Consider the following 16,880-nt stretch of genomic DNA (forward strand, 5'->3'; position numbering starts at 1 on the left):
TGCAACGCGGCATACGGAAACATCGTGTCGAGTGTCTAATGGCGCCGACAGTGCTCGCGCCGACTGCACTGGAGAATTCCGGCAAGCGGGTGCTGGGAGGCCTAGGATTTGTCGCCTTCCGATGTGCTCCCTACTGATGCCGAAAATGTTCTGCCAAGACCTGCGCAGTGGTTGCATTGCGATTCCGGACACCGTCTCCTTTGGCAGTTTCACAGGTGACACTGCTGTACTGACATGCGCAGAACTCGACGACAGTGAGATCATTCGTCAGGTTTCTGCTGCACCCCCAGACCATGACTCCGAGTCGGAAGATGACGCACCATGTGCTACACTGCCGTCGCAGGCGGAGCGTATACAAGCAGTGACTGTGCTTTCAGCCACCTATAGTGACCGTACGACCCTGTCCGAGATTCAGACTTATCTGACTGCGCGCATACGGAACAGCATGCAACGGCGCATTCACCATTACTTTTTTTTTCTTAATCTGCTTTTTCGTACACCTGTTTATTCGGACATTTCCGCAGTCCTCATGGGACCGAATAAACGGTCAGCGACTGTATTAGCATCCAAAATTTTCACCTTGCACTATATGCGGATACAAACGAAAATTTCAGTCAGAAATTTGGGCTAGAAGTTTTGGTTTCGTTATTGCTGTGTGGCTATGGCTTGACTTCATTATTGCTGCGTGGCTACAGCTTCGCTTCCTTATTGCTGCTTGGCTACGGCTTGGTTTCGATATTGCTGCATGACTATGGCATTGTTTCTTTATTGTTGAGTGCACACCTTGGCAGCACACATGCAAACCGCGCTTCACGAAATGCATCTCTTTTATTCCACACTGAAGGACCAAGATGTCCAGACCACGAAAACAGTATTCGGCTGCTTTCAAGAGAAAGGTTATTTTAGCCACGCAGGACATCAGCAACAGTGCGGCCCGGAGGCAGTTTGGTGCCAACGAGGGAAGCATTCGCCGATGGCATCGACAAAAGGAAACCCTTTTCGCGTGCAGCGGAACGCAAAGAAGCCTTCGCGACCCGAAGAATGAGACACTCCCGGAAATCGAACTCACCCTGACGGAGTTCGTTTGCCAACAGCGAGCTGCGCATCTAGCTGTGAGTATGGAGCTTATGCAGGCAAAAGCTAAGGAGCTTGCAAGAGAAAGAGGGCTCTGGCTTCAAAGCAAGCAAGCACTGGATTTATCGCTACTGTGCCGTGCTGGTTTTGCCTTACGCCGCCGAACTTCGATTTTGCAAAAGCTGCCCAAATCGTTCGAAGAGCTGCTTGTGGCTTTCCAGCGCCACATTATTTTGCTGCACAAGTCCAATAACTTCCAGCTAGGGCAAATCGGCAATGCTGACCAAACGCCGGTTTATCTAGACATGCCATCGCCCCTCACCGTGCACGAAAAGGGTTCTAAACAAGTTTATGTCCAGTCCACTGGCAACAAGAAAATGCGAGCTACTGTAATGCTGTCGTGCACGGCAGATAGACGCGAGCTTCCACCCTATGTCATCTTCAAATGCAAGATAGTGCGTAAAGGTGAGGAGCTGCCAAAAAATGTGGTCGTGAGATGCCACGAGAAAGGCTGGATGAACGAGAATCTTGTGCTCGACTGGATAAAGTCCGTCTGGTGTAGGCAGCCCAGTGCACTGTTGTCGTTCCCGTCCATCCTCGTGCTGAACGCATTTTGTTGCCATTTGGCCAACTCAGTGAAGAGGCTGTTGCGTGAATCCGGCACTGAACACGTCGTTATCCAGAGTTGGATGATGTCTCAGCTGCAGTCTTTAGATGTTCACGTGAACAAGCCGTTCAAGGACGCGGTCAAGCGGTGTTACACAGATTGGATGCGCTCAGGTAAGCCTGTAGTGATGCCGACCGGGCGGCTAAGGCGGGCTTCGCCAGCTGCACTATGCAAGTGGATTGAGGACGAATGGGCCAGCATACCAGAGGGCCTTATGCGTCGTGCATTCAAGTGCGGCATCTCGAACGCGCTCAATGGCACAGAGGATGAGTACTTCTGAGAAGATATGTGCAACAAAGAACTATCCGAAGAGAGTGCAAATGAGGAAGGACAGTGATTGGAGTGCGGAGTGCAATTTAAATAAATGTTTTCCTCGAGTTTTCTTAACCCTTTCGCTGTCACGGATGTACCGGTACATCTTCGCGCTTCCCCCCCCACGGTGTCACTGACGTACCCGTACGTTCTCTATCGTGCGTTCAAAATTTCCCGCCTGAGCGCAAAGCTGGCGCTCCTGGACTGGCCACGCCACCTGCTGGCTCTTTCTACAAGTTCGTATTTTCGCCTCAACCTGTGTTAGTACATGTATTGAAGAGTACGGTGCAACTGCCACTCGTGCCTCTCTCTTTGCTGAGTGGCGCGGTGGCTCCGCGTTCGCTGTATCATGCGTCGCGCGCGTGTGGTTATGGGTTAAACGGTTGCCTGCCATCTCCACTGGTTTGAAGCTTTTTATTTTTCTTCTGTTGGTGTGTCTGGTATGGCGCATCAAGTTCAGAGGCACGTGCCGCGCCATTGCCTCTCCAAAAAAAGTGACTCGATTGCTGCTTTCGCTCTCTCGCCGCACCCTCGCTTCCAACTTGCAGCAGTAAACGTAAAGCCCTTCGAACTTTGTTTTAGCCTTTTTCTATCTCCCTCTGTCTTCTTGATCACGCGACGTCCCATATCTCTCCGTTGTGCGGGCGACTGAAAGCGCATCTTCTCTGCACGCGGTTACTTTCGGATGGCTGAGCGCGTGGACTTTCGTCTGCTCATTGGAACGGTGGCTCAATTCTGGTTCAGAATATGAGCCGAGCTCGGATTTGGACTCGGACACTCTCATGCGAGGAAGAGGCGAGTTCCGCATCGTCAGATTCGGATGTTGAACGGATGTTATAGTCAAGCTGATGATAATGTTTACCAACAACAGCTGCAGAACACTGAAATGTGCATATTGCATTGACTATGTTGTTCGCATACCAATCATAATTAAAAATAAATTGCTATGTTCATTCCCTGTTATGCTCGTTCCCTGAAACCAAGCCGACACTGAGGGGGCGTCACGGCCAGAAAGGTCCGACAGCAAAAGGGTTAACTCGTATTAAATGCGGATCAAACTTTTTTTTTTTTTCCATTTCACATCCCAAAAATTTTACCTCGTACTATTGCGGGTTCGTATTATACGCAGGTTTTTATGGTAAATCTGTTTTTCCAAATGAGAGAAAGTTGTATTTCTGTATGCAATAATGAGGTGCAAGATACTGTAAAGGACTTTTCTTTTTTTAGGTCACGACAAACGAGTGCACATTACAATCAAGGGCATTTTTTCTTTTTTGGTCACAGAAAACGGGTGCGCATTACAATTGAGTAAATACGGGAACTGAACAAGAAATATACTTAACAAAAGTACAACACTGCGTATATTTCTGCACTTTCTTAACATTGCATAGCCACATATGAGCAGCAATACTTTGCTTAGAAAATTACCAATATGTTTATTCACTTCTCTTTTTTTGGTTTGTTTGCAACCTTTGTCAACCACAACATATATTATTTAAAAATTGTTAACACTGCTGCCACTGCTGGGTGTCACCACACAAGTCTCATTGTGGCTATGGTGAATCCATGCTTTTGTTTTTGTAGGTTGAAACGGAAATATAAATTATTACCATCTTTACTTCCATACTGCACACTGTCCCATGGACACTTGCTATTTTATTATTTATTTATTTTATTTAGTGGATACCGCAAGCATGAAATGCCCAAGTAGGAGAAGCAAGAAATACACGACATAACACAATGATGTGTGCATAATAACAGTTCTAGCTTATAACAACAACAGTTCTAAATGTAGAAGGAATGTCTAATACCCTATAGACTCGCATAAGGGATGCAACTGTGCAAGGGCTGCCGCCTCAACTTGTCAGCCCCAAATTTTGAAAAAAATTTCTGACAGAGAACAATGCCGCATGCATGCATCGGGGAATTTTCGAGCCCTACATACTTATGCATGTCACTACTAGATGGCGAGAGCCGAGGCGTCCACAAGACCCGGGGTGTGCACAAGTTGCCGGGTGGGTAGACCAGCACTATTTTGACCGAAAGGTTCAGTTTTCATGTGATTGCTGCACCTCATCAAAATTGCAAAAACAAAAAGTGCGGTCTTTACACAAGTCTATACAGCCCATTCCGGGTGACGCCCTTTCATAACAGCCAAATAGAGAGAGAGAATAAAACAAAAAGAACATGCAAATGCCAACACAGGACATCCTACCTACTACGTCTGTCAAGCTGTTAATCCAGCACGACCTGCTCAATTTGTTTGCGGCCACCCACCTAGTTCCCACCGGATGCTCCTCCTCGTGAATCGGGAAGATGTCGTGGGCGAGGTCACCCACATATGCTCGCACCAGTTCCTGGCGCCGCAGCTGGCACTCAGCAAGTCGCCCACGCTTCTCCTCCAGAGATTCCTGCAGCTCGTGCAGCTGCTGCGACCGTAGGTGCAACTGGCCTTGCACATGCAGCACATCCTGCTCAGCCAGGCAGTAGTCGAAACGCTCCTGCTTCAGTTGCGACTCCTCTATTAGGAGAGTGAAAGAGGTACAGAAAAGTGGATGCCATTTAGGTTCTGGGTTCGCAGCAGAGATTGTGCAAAACATTTCCAGGGTATTTAACAGCGAGCTTCAAAGGCATGGGGTCTTGAGAGCTTTTGGGGACACCTTAAGCCAAGAAACTGGGCTTGTGCATTCCGCCTTCACACATTTTTGTCATGCCACAAAGTACGACGTTGGCTGCACGACACTGGCAGTCAGGCTGCTTAACTCGTTCTGTATGGTAAACACACAAGCAAACTTGACGGGCCCGCTTGCTATGTACATTATCTCTGGGCCAATAACCAATGAGTGACAAATTGAGTGGCAAACTACCCAGGACGATATTCCAAAAGGACTTCTTGGGCAAGTTGGTGCTTAGGTTTCCTAGGTATACTTTGTGGTGCAAAATACATTTCTTGAAAACGGACAGAAGAAAGGGAGACAGTGAAGCACCACACTACCAACTGTTTAATGACAGCCTGAACAAATGTATAGAAGAAAATACAACTTCCGCTCATGCGCAGGGAGCCAAGGCGTGACAGAACAACATGGTCAATATAACATACTTTGGATAAAGCACATTTCTGCGGAATATAATACAATAGATGTATCGCTGACACAATCAGACCCTTTCTTTTTAATATAAAGTGCTTCCAACAACTCCCTTGCAGTTTCGTCCCTACTTGTGCCAAAAATCAATACTTGTTCAAAGCATGGCGTACAACGACAGGCTTTACAGTGCGCAGGAAGATGCGCCTTGTCACACTTGCCGATACTATTAGCATTACTATTAGGGGCCGCGGGACTGCCAGAAGCAGCACGCCAAACATTTCAGGGACTGTGTTGAAGTGGTGGTCTACGAGATACCCCTTGATTGTGGCAAGTCATACATCGGACAAACGGGATGTTGTATTAATGACAGACTGAGGGAGCACGCTAATAGTATCGGCAAGTGTGACAAGGCGCATCTTCCTGCGCACTGTAAAGCCTGTCGTTATACGCCATGCTTTGAACAACTATTGATTCTTGCCAAAAGTAGGGACCAAACTGCAAGGGAGTTGTTAGAAGCGTTTTATATTAAAAAGAAAGGGTCTGATTGTGTCAGCGATGCATCTATCGTATTACCATATTTACTCGCATAATGATTGTACTCGCGTAATGAGTGCACCCCTGAATTTTGTCATCAAAATTCGCTCTTTTTTATTTCCCATGTAATGATTGCATCCCGAACTTGCCGCAGCGATATGTTGTGTGCCAAGTCTAGCTAATAATGATGGTGCTATCTGTCGAATGCTACGCGAACGACTCTTCAAGACAAACCAAGCGGTCTGCACTCACCATCCATTCTCAAGCAGATGCCCCATTTCATTCCTTTCATCACTTTCCGCACTTCCATGACAAAAAAAAAAGGGAAGGCTACAACCAAACTCGCCTTTATTATGTAAAGGCTTTATAATGGCTGTGGTCAACAGCAACAAAAAAGGCGCCTTTCGATTCTTCTCATCTGCACTAGTGGGCACGCAACAAATCGCGAGCGGCAATGATAGCAGCCACGTTTACACTGATACGTTAGAAGTGTACCCTATTCATACTTGTAACACAGCTAAGATATTCGCCCACCCTTAGCGGAAATGTGCCGTATTAAGATAGTAGTGAAGACAAATGCCACAGTTTCCGCAGCATGCCTGCCATGTGTTCCTATGTCACTGACAGCTAAGCGCGCCCATCTGTTTCTGTCCCCTCAAAGTGGACATGACTATGTTATTGCTGCAAACTTGCCGATATTAACGATAATATTCATTACTGATACGAAAGAAACTGTTTCAATGCACGTAATGTACTCACGAGAACAAAAATCGCGTTTGGTTTGCTCCGCAGGCCACCATCTTTGTTTTGGTGTTCCGCACTACATGCAGGCGCAGCCGCCTATTTGTTGACCTGTTGTCATCCCGCAGCAAATGCGAGACGAAAAAAAATTTTTTTTTTTTCGGGAAACTTAACTCGCGTAATGATTGCACCCCTGACTTTGCGGCAATTTTTTTTTACAAAAAAGTGTGATCATTATGCGAGTAACTACGGTATATTCCGCAGAAATGTGCTTTATCCAAAGTATGTTATCATGACCATGTTGTTCTGTCACACCTTGGCTCCCTGCCCATGAGCGGAGGTTGCCTTTTCTTCTATACGTTTGCTCAGGCTGTCATCAAACAATTGGTAGTTTGGCACTTCACTGTCTTCCTTTCTTCTGTCCCTTTTCAAGAAATGTATTTTGTGCCACAAGGTATACCTAGGAATTACCCAGGACGGCTTGCCTCATTGCTGCTGTGGCGGGTGTTGGCGACCAAATTTACAGTTAAGCGCAGAGTCGGCGCAACTCCATTCACTGCGGCCATGCATCTTTTGGGAAGCCAAGAAACAATCTCATTCGCGAAAGCCATAGTATGGGAACTAAGTGAATGGTGCATTCGTTGCAGTCACCATTTTTAACAGCTACATGCATGCGAATTATGACTGAAAAATCTATCCAGATGTCTTATGGCATCGTCCGAAACTTCAGTAGCCAAAACTTGAGTCCCAAACTTCAGTAGCCATTACACACTGGTTCACTACAGAAGGTGGCGGTTCCATGGAATCAATGTTCGAATGACTGGGCACGTGCAAAAATCATTAAATTAAAGTTAAATTATGGGGGTTTTACATGCCAAAACCACTTTCTGATTATGAGGCACGGTGTAGTGGGGGACTACGGAAATTTGGACCACCTGGGGTTCTTTAACGTGCACCTAAACTAAGTACACGGGTGTTTTCGCATTTCACCCCTATCGAAATGCGTACAAAAATCAGTAGGCACCTCTAAGCGAATTCATTGGTGGCTTGTCTTGCCTACGAGCTGTGTGATGCACGTTGCTCACCAAAAGCAAAAGTACAGATTACACACGTTTTATATATGTTTTGAAATTCATACTTTTTGTGCCAAATACTTCAAAACTTCCGATACTAAAATTCCAGCCGAAGCAAATACTGAATAACACAGTACAGTCAAACTTCGGTATCATGAACCTCGATATAACGAACCTCGATTTAATAAAACTTGCTATGTAACAAACCGTTTTCATATCCCGATTGTAGTTTCATTAAAGACCATGTAATTTTTTTTGCGATTTAATGAAGTAATTTTGTGACATGGTTTAGATTCAACAAAGTTTTCGGCCATTTCAAACATACACTTGGAGCTTGTATGGGTAGTAAATCTAAGAAAAAAAAGAACTATAAATGTGTCAGCCGAGGCAAAAGTTTTTTGCAGATGTCCATCTATGTGAAAAGTTCAAGCGGCAAAAACAGAATTGAAGTACGCTAGATGGGATGCGGTATGCAGCAAACGCTGCTCCACCACTGGTCTCACTGGTAAACAACTTGCACACGGCAGCATGGAGCACTCGGTGAAACACTAAAGCTGGTGATTCCTTCAGCACAATGCGGGCGGATGTGAGGTAACATGATGAGGCATGCATTAGGGCGAGAGGGGGGGTGCCGGAGAAACGCAACCACCTGCCCGCTTTCCTTGGGTGCACGTCTCCTCCTCTACCCATGCCATGGCAAGTACAACTTCATTATATCAAAGTTTGACTGTATTTGATAAAATATTCAAAATTAAATACTCGCACAAGCCTACAAAACACCCATCCTGCATTAATTACAGAAATAATGAATACGATATTAAAATAATTCACCAATGATTATGGTTCTCCCTAAAGTGAAATTTGAGTGCAGCTGTATTATCACTTCGTGATATGTTGGCTGGCGCAAACGATCTGTCTCGTGCAGCACCTTGCATATGGAGCAAAGTGTGGCACCACTGCCTCACTAATGTGGAGACTGCAAGCTAGCATGCGGGTGACGTGTAGGTGTGATTTACAGCAGCCACCATCTGGCGCCATCTCGTATCCACTGGCACTACTTTTCTTTTCACCCTTTTGCCATACCCTCCTCCTCCGCTTTCTTCCTCGCATCTTTCATCCCATGCTACGTTCCATGTTCCCTCTCGTCTTTCGCTATGCTAATTCACTCGGTCACGAGGTACAACGTGAACACTCGCCTCAGGAACAGCCGCCTAAGAGCTGCGCTCAAAAATAAAATATCTGCCCATGCTAGATGCTGATTGAGGTCTAAGTCGCTTACGGTTGTGGTCCTGCAAATGGAAGCACGTCCCGGCATTCGAGTTTACCCATGCTAGTTCCAGTCCCTCAATGTGCACTGACAAGCATGGTCAGCCCATGCATGCCAAGATCCTCAAGCCAAAGAGCAGAAAACATGTTGCTTTCCTGCCAGCGTTATCCATGCCATCAAGTGGCGCTCACACTGCAACAGTTGAGCCATCTCTAGGAGCTGTGTAACTATCACCCTGACTTCCACCACCGTGTGTGTGCAGTGGTGGGAATGCCCTTCAGTGTTTTGAAGCAGCCAATTGAGCAGGCAAAATCTAATTTTGAAGCACCTACTGCTGTGTTTGGAGCAGGTGTAAGCCTTCCACAAACGCGCACGCAAAAAAATTAAATATAGTTTAGTGTTCTCTTCAGTTCAAATGATTATTTACTCATAAAAACTAGGAGCAAAATATGATTCACCACAGCAAGCTACGACAGCAGTGGCTATCATACATTAACTGCAACATGCTACTGACGGCACTTTACGAAACCACGCAAGGAACATTAAAGGAACACTATAAAGAGAAGCACTCTTCAACTTCCTGGTATTAAGTAGATTATTAGAACAACAAATGAAGGTCACAGCCCTTAATAAATATTGCGCTGCAATATCAGTGCTGGCTTGACGTCACGGATTTCAAAGCACTTTTTCGTACTTGGTTCATTGTGAACTTTGTTACGATCAGCCTGCAGAAGTACCAACCTACAACATTCTCCCAGCCCGCCGCAGCTGCAAGGCAGGTGATCTACGGAGAAGCAACCACCGAGTCAACAGCCCATTGGCACCACCATGTCTGCTGCAGTGACTCGCTTTGTAAGGATGACAATGCACTGCATCAACTGCCCGTTGGTGCCACTATGTCTAAACACGGTCGGCTGACCAAGTATTGTTCATGGATTCACCGTCACCGTCAAGGTTTGTTTGGAGCGGGGGAACTCCTGGAAGGAGATGTTTTGCGGCGCCATCTCACGGGTCTTAGAAGTTGTCAGTCAATGGGCAGACATGGCGGCCACTGTCTGCGGAGTCAACACTGGGATCAAGAGGCGCCTGCTCGGGGCAGGACCCTTGTCTGCGAGAACCCTCTCACCTCGGTGTGCTCAGTGAAACCTATGCAGAAGTGAGTGTGCAAACCCTCCTCCTCAAAAATGGGTCGGTGACGATGACTTTGGACGCTCCCATCGGTCGAAGGTTGAACGGCCGTTCTCCCTCTAAGGATCTATGGAGGACAGAGTATTTAAGCAGCCGTCGTCGGCTGTTCAGTGTGCATTCTTTCAGTCATGCTCGACTGGTGAACTGCAACGTTCTCATGTAGATACTGTAAATAAATACCATAGTCCTCGTTCTCGATGAGAACAAGTCTCTCCCTTCAACAACGTCCTCAGCGTGGATGAGTTGGACAATGGCATGGGCCAGCTACCATTTATTTCATGCCCGACCCCAACCATTACAACTGGCTGGCAGCGATGAGACGGACTTTGCAACGTGGTGCTGTGTCTGCGGGGAGTGCTTGGTTCTTGCTTTGACTCTCTAGGCTTCATATTGTGGTTGTTCAATTTAGAACAGTAGGGAAGCTGGATTGTTGTCAGCTAGGTTGTGTTTACCTTGGTATGTTTAGCATGCAGGACCAAGGCAGTAAAGCCGCAATCATGGAGTTTAGGACACTGCTGAGAGACAAATCGTTGATTGTTGGTGAGGAACTGGACCTAGAAGCATGCAACGAAATGCTAAAATTGGAATTATTGCAGCTGGTTTCCGAACACGCCAGTGAGGAGGTCATTGAAATTGGGTTAGAATCATACCGCATGGATGGGCTATTAAAGCCATTTGAGGTCGGGAACGACATAGGCTTGTTCATAGAAAATTTTGAAAGGACTTACAAGATGAACTTCGGTCCGAGTACATGGCCACGGCGGTTGCTGTCAATGTTGCCGTGTGAGACTGCAGAAGTCATCACCAGACTCAGTGCGCAAGATGCATATGATTATGCAAAGGTTAATACCCCTGTCACACGGGCACCCGCGAACTCCGTTGAGCATGAAACTCCCTAACGGAGATTGATGGCAACGGAGTTGCGGCCCTGCTACACGGCATAGTGCGAGCTTTCGACGGGCGCCGCACGGGGTAGAAACGGCGCTGCTGCGCTTACTTCCGCGTGCAACTGTTCACATATGCAGTCGTCGTTAAAGTAAGCTATGTGTATTTTTTTTAACATAGTACGTAATAACATAAAATTACAGCGAGAAACTTTGCGGCACGTTACCGCAAGACTTTTGTTTTCCAAGCATAGGGAAGTTGCAAGTGATGCTGGCCACACTGCGCGTTTGCTTTCGTGCGTGGGCAGCGCGGGTCACGTTGTTTGGCCGGTGGGCTTCGAGTTGTGATGCCGCTGTGTAATCGTGTGTGTCTGTGTGTTCGCGACGATAATGCGCTGGGATCGCTCATGATGCGTGTCACCCGGAGAATTTACCCGTGCGGCTTGAAAGACACCACGTGCGGCTCGCGTGCATATAAAAACAAACGAAATGGCGGAACAACGTTTCCCGATGCGGCGTGACGAAGTATTGGTGTAGAGGGTACAGTCACTGATGCCCTTAAAAACAAATTAAACTTTCATTATGTGGCATATATCTCAAGGCAAAAAAAATAATAGTGCTAAAACTTATAAATTAACCAGTTACGACGATTTTACTAGCGTGGTTTCTCTGCGGAACTGTAGCTACCTGGGAACGAGAGTACTCCATCCAACCGTAATGGTCATTGCCGAACTCCCTTCACCCAAAATCTCCATTTAACTTCCTTGGCGCAAGGGAGACCGTGTGATAGGGAGCGCAACTCCATTGGCTTAAAGACGAAGGAGTTCAATAGAGTTCACAGGTGCCCGTGTGACAGGGGTATAAGGCTAGTCTTTTCAAGAAGTACCGCCTTCCAGCCAAAGCTTTTCGGCAAAGGTTTAGAAGCATGGGCAAGAAGGATAGCGAGGGATATCCGGAGTTTGCATATGGCTTAAAGTCAAACCTAGTCGAGTGGTTGAAAAGCACGGAAGCGTACGAGAGCAGAGACATAATTATTGAATGCATGTGTCTAGAGCAGTGTTACAGAAGCATCCTACAATCTGTGAAGCTGTGGGTGCAAGACAGGAAATGTAAACACTGTGGAATGGGCGGCTGAATTAGCCAAAGAGTACGCAACATGTAGAAAGCTGAACGCCGAGGACGGAAATTGGGACACTCGAAATGGACAGCGGAAACCATTTTCGTTCAAAAAGGGTTCGCAGACTAGACAACCGAACCCTGTAGACGTGGAGGAAAAGCCCTCAGGAAAGAGCGAGGAGAAATCAGACGGGGAAACCATACAAAAAGAGCAAAAAAGAAAGAACCTTTTAGACCGATCCGCTGCTATAAGTGCTACAAACTAGGACATATCGCAGTAAACTGCAGGAAGCCTAGCATAGCTTCCCCTACGAGGACGAAAAAGACGAGAATATGGAGCTTTTAAGCCCATATCTTCATGACCTGCAAGTTAATGGCAAACCATGCCGGGTGCTGTGAGACAGTGCCCACTATGGACATGGTCCATCTGTCTTACATGACTGTAGGTGACTTCCCTGGAGAAGTAGCATGGATCAAACAATTTGTAGAAGAACACAGCGTCTGTCTGCCCATGGCCAAAGTCAAAATCAGTGGACCATTCAGGGAGCTCGTGACCGAGGCTGCAGTTTCCACAGTTTTGTCGCTGCAGTACCCTTACATTTTTTTTAGTCGGTCAGATCAGTTACTGCGTGACAAAGGGCTTAAAATGGGAGAAGGCACAGTACAGGCGTTGATGCGAGGCCAAGCTCGTAAAATCGCGTCACTTTCGGCTGAAAATGCAGCAAAAGCTGCTCCAGCAGAAGTAGCAAAAGAGGTAACTTCAGTAACTGAATCAGAGCTAGGCTCGTGGGAAGGAAAGCGGTTGAGGAAAGCCTGCCAGCTGATCAGCTTAATGAGACCGGATCACTAGGGTGTCAATGTTCATGCCTGCAGGAAGAGCTCGCGGACGCACTCGCAAGCAAGACAGGGTTGTTTCTATCACTGGCCTCAAAGAACTTCGATCAGCTCTTACGTGTGGACAGAGAGTCACTGGCACTCAAGCAAGAGAATGATGACAGCTTAGCTAAATTGCATCACACAGCTAAAGAAGGCCTTGCTAGGCGCAACATGACGATACAGGAGAGAGGAGGCTTATTGTATTGGCACTACAGAGACCGAAAGGGCAAGATTCTAGATCAGTTAGTCATATGTACTAAGTACAGGGAAGACCTTTTGAGTCTCTGTCATGGAAATGGGTAGTCTGGCCACCTCGGCATACACAAATCAAAAGAAAGATTGCTTATGGAATACTACTGGCCTGGCCATTTCAAAGATGTAGAAAACTTTGTAAGATCATGCGATGCCTGCTCGCGTAAACCAGGAGAAACATGGAAAGCTCCGTTAACAGTAGTGCCCTTATTATCATAACCTTTCAGATTACTTGTGATAGACACGGTAGAGTCTTTACCAAAGACAAAGTAGGGTTACAGGTACTTGTTTACCATGCTGTGTCCGGCTACAAAGTTTCCAGAAGCAATCACACTGAAAGAGCTCAGCTCTACCAAAGTAGTAGACAGGCTTTTGACAGTATTCACACGAGTTGGGTTTCCAGCCGAAGTTCAGGCGGATCAAGGGTCAGTATTCGCCAGCTCACTGACATCCAGATTCTTACAAAAGTGCAGGGTAAAGTTGATACACAGTTCCGTCTATCACCCTCAGTCAAGTAGTGTAGAAAGGTGGCATTCAGTGCTTAAGCGAGTTTTGCGGGCGCTATGTTACGAGCACAACGAGGACTGGGAGAATTTTCTTCCGTCCACTTTGTTTGCTGTTACAATCGGCCTGCAGAGGTACTGACCTACAAAATTCTCTCAGCCCGCCGCAGTTGCGAGGCTGGCAATCTACGGAGAAGCGACTGCCGAGTCAACAGCCCATCGGTGCCACCATGTCTGCTGCAGCGACTCGCTTTGTAAGGACAATAATGCACTGAATCAACTGCCCGTTGGTGCCACTATGTCTAGACGCGGTCGGCAGACCAAGTATTGTTCGTGGATTCACCGTCACCGTTTGTTTGGAGTGAGGAACTCCTGGAAGGAGATGTTTCGCGGCGCTACCTCACAGGTTTTAGAAGTTGTCAGTCAATAGACAGACATGGTGGCCACTGTCGGCGGAGTCAACACGGGGATCAAGAAGCGCCTGCCCAGGGCAGGACCCGTCTGCGAGAACCCTCTGACCTCAGTGTGGTCAGTGAAACCTGTGTGGAAGTGAGCATGTAAACCCTCCCCCTCAAAGGCGGGTCGGCAACGATGACTTTGGACGCGCCCATCGGTTGAAGGTTGAACGGCCGTTTTCCCTCACCTAGGGATCTAGGGAGGACAGGGTGCATTTAAGCAGCCGTCGTCGGCTGTTCAGTGTGCATTCTCTTTCAATCATGCTAGTGATGAACTGTAACGTTCTCATGTAGATACTGTAAATTATTCCCATATTCCTCGTTCTCGATGAGAACAAGTCTCTCTCTTCAACAACGTGCTCAGCGTGGATGAGTTGGACAACGGCATGGGCCAGCTACCATCTATTTCATGCCCAACCCCAACCATTACAACCAGTAAAGCTTTTGAAATTTGCCAAGCAGACTTCCGCTCTTCTAGGATGGAATGTTGTACAACTCCACCAACAAATAGTTATCTGGGCCTGAGCAGTTGCCATGACGTTACGGTGAGGTGACACTGGAAATCCAAGGCCACTTGTCTTTCATTAAGGCGTCTGTTCTGGCTTATGAAGCCCGTTTTCACGGTAAGAGGGGCTCTTGGCCTACATGAGTAATTTACTAGGGCAGCTGAAATTAGCTTTATTTTCCCACTAAGGACCACTTGGTAGGTTTGATGTTCCGCACATACAAATTTTGTTTTATGAACCACATCAGGCTGGTGTGGGCCTCAAATGTTCTTTATGCCTCCGCTGATATGCACTAGCAGGAAAGGCATATAGGGCTCAACTACTTGCTCGTCTGCATACAACTTTTTTTCCACGAGCTTTACCAAAGGCCCATGTACCATATTTACTCACATAATCATCGCACTTTTCGTCCAAGAAATTGATGCAAATTCAAGGGTGCGATTATTGCGCGGGTTAAATTTTCAACGGAAAGGCAACTTTTCTTTTCATCCTGCGTTTGCTATGGGATGACAACAGGTCAACAAATAGGCGGCTGCCGCTGTAACAGTGCGGGGCACCAAAACAAAAATGGCGGCCGGCAGAGCAAACTGAATGCGCCAAACACGATTTTTTTTCTTCTCGTGAGTACATTACACGCATTGAAACAGTTTCTTCCGTATCAGTAACAAATAATATCATTACTATCGGCAAGTTTGTGGTAATAACGTAGCCATGACCACTTTGAGAGGACAGAAACAGAGATGGGTGCTCTTAGCAGTCAGTGACAGTAACCCATGGTGGGCACGCTGCGGAAACTGCAGCATTTGTCTTCACTGCTATCTTAATACGGTGTGCTATGCTTAATACCGCTTCTGCTATGGGTGGGCGAATATCTTAGCTGCGTTACAAGTATCGGTGTATGAATAGGGTACACTTCTAACGTATCAGTGTAAACGTGGCCACTATCGTTGCCGCTCGCGATTTGTTGCGTGCCCACAAGTGCAGACGAAAAGAATCGAAAGGCGTCTTTCTTTGTTGTTGTTGACCACAACCATTATAAAGCTAACAAATAATAAAGCCAAGGCAAGTTTGGTTGTAGCTTTTTTTTTTTTTTAATGGAAGTGCGGAAAGTGATGAAAGGAATGAAATGGGGCATCTGCTTAAGAATGTTCGATGTGTGCAGACTGCTTGGTATGTCCTGAAGAGTCGTTCACGTAACATTCGACTGCATTCGACAGATAGTAAGCACGATCATCATTAGCTAGACTTGGCACTCGACATACCACTGCAGCTAGTTACACGGGAAAGAAAAAAAAAATTGTCAAAATTCAGGGGTGCGATCATTACGCGAGTGCAATCATTATGGAAGTAAATGCGGTATTACCAAGGACATAGTTGACAAAGCATAAATCTGATCACCATGCATTGGCATTATGGTTGTAATGCCAAATGCTAAATTCAATGACCCCAAATTCCCTTGAAGAAGAGAAGTAATACAGCGCAACTAATAAAGCTGCAAGCAAGCAACACGAATAAGATCGGTGGACAGTCGTCACCTTCTTGTCTACAAAGCGCCATCGTGCATCAGCCCTCAATGAGTAAAACTACTGTGTTTATCACATCATCGCAAAGCTAGCATGGCCACCAAACTCCCTGTAGCCTCATGCACACCTCACAGTTGGCATATAAAAATAGGGATCAATTCGATTCAATCACCTTACAGCCAGCCTCGCAGGCTGTACTGCCCTGAACAAATGCGGCAAATAAATGCGATGGCGCCAAAGTTTGTTTTGTATGGCTTGGTAGCTTCCTAATTTTCACATCGCCGAAAATACATTGTGGTGCAATTTAGGTGAAAAAGACATTTTTGGAGTAGTATGGAGCAACAAATTTTAGTCAGCGCAGATTGGTGCTATTGGCACAGTGGCACTTGCAGCACCACTGGTGTATCAAGCGGGAAAGCCGAACATCAGAAGATATGTGAGCCGTGTGGGATAACAAACATCAGGGAGCACAAGACGCTAGCATCCCTACATCTGTCCATTGCATCAGCAAGAAGGCACCAGCAGTTTAGCTGGTACAGTCATGCATATCTGGTACACAACAATCGGCATGTGACACAAGCACAGCCTGCACTAGGGAAAAACTTGCCCTCTTCTCTCCGTCTCTTGAGGTCCTCAAGGACAATGCGAAGGTAGGCAACCTGGTCCCGTGTCCGCTGCATGGCATCCCTCTGCAAACACAGTGCTGAACTATATACCACCACACAAGTGGCTCCGTAACCTCTTCAGCCGTGAGCTAGGCAATGGCATTCTTTCTCCCTCTCTCTGGCACGTGCACACACACAAAACTGACTGTTCTGAGAAT

At 46.7% G+C, this 16,880-nt stretch overlaps 1 protein-coding gene across 2 annotated transcripts in view; it reads right to left on the bottom strand.

Moving 5' to 3' along the window:
• The window catches only part of Atg14 (autophagy related protein 14), a 251,020-nt gene that overhangs the window by 186,548 nt on the left and 47,592 nt on the right, over positions 1–16,880 (bottom strand). For both annotated transcript variants that reach the window (XM_065425403.2, XM_065425404.1), the window contains exons 5-6: positions 16,665–16,746; positions 4,331–4,574 (exon numbers count right to left, since the gene is read on the bottom strand). In XM_065425403.2, coding sequence (XP_065281475.1) covers positions 4,331–4,574; positions 16,665–16,746 — 326 coding nt within the window. The remainder of the gene's footprint in view (positions 1–4,330; positions 4,575–16,664; positions 16,747–16,880) is intronic.

Source organism: Dermacentor albipictus, chromosome 7 (assembly GCF_038994185.2).
Source record: "Dermacentor albipictus isolate Rhodes 1998 colony chromosome 7, USDA_Dalb.pri_finalv2, whole genome shotgun sequence".
Classification (NCBI taxonomy): domain Eukaryota; kingdom Metazoa; phylum Arthropoda; class Arachnida; order Ixodida; family Ixodidae; genus Dermacentor; species Dermacentor albipictus.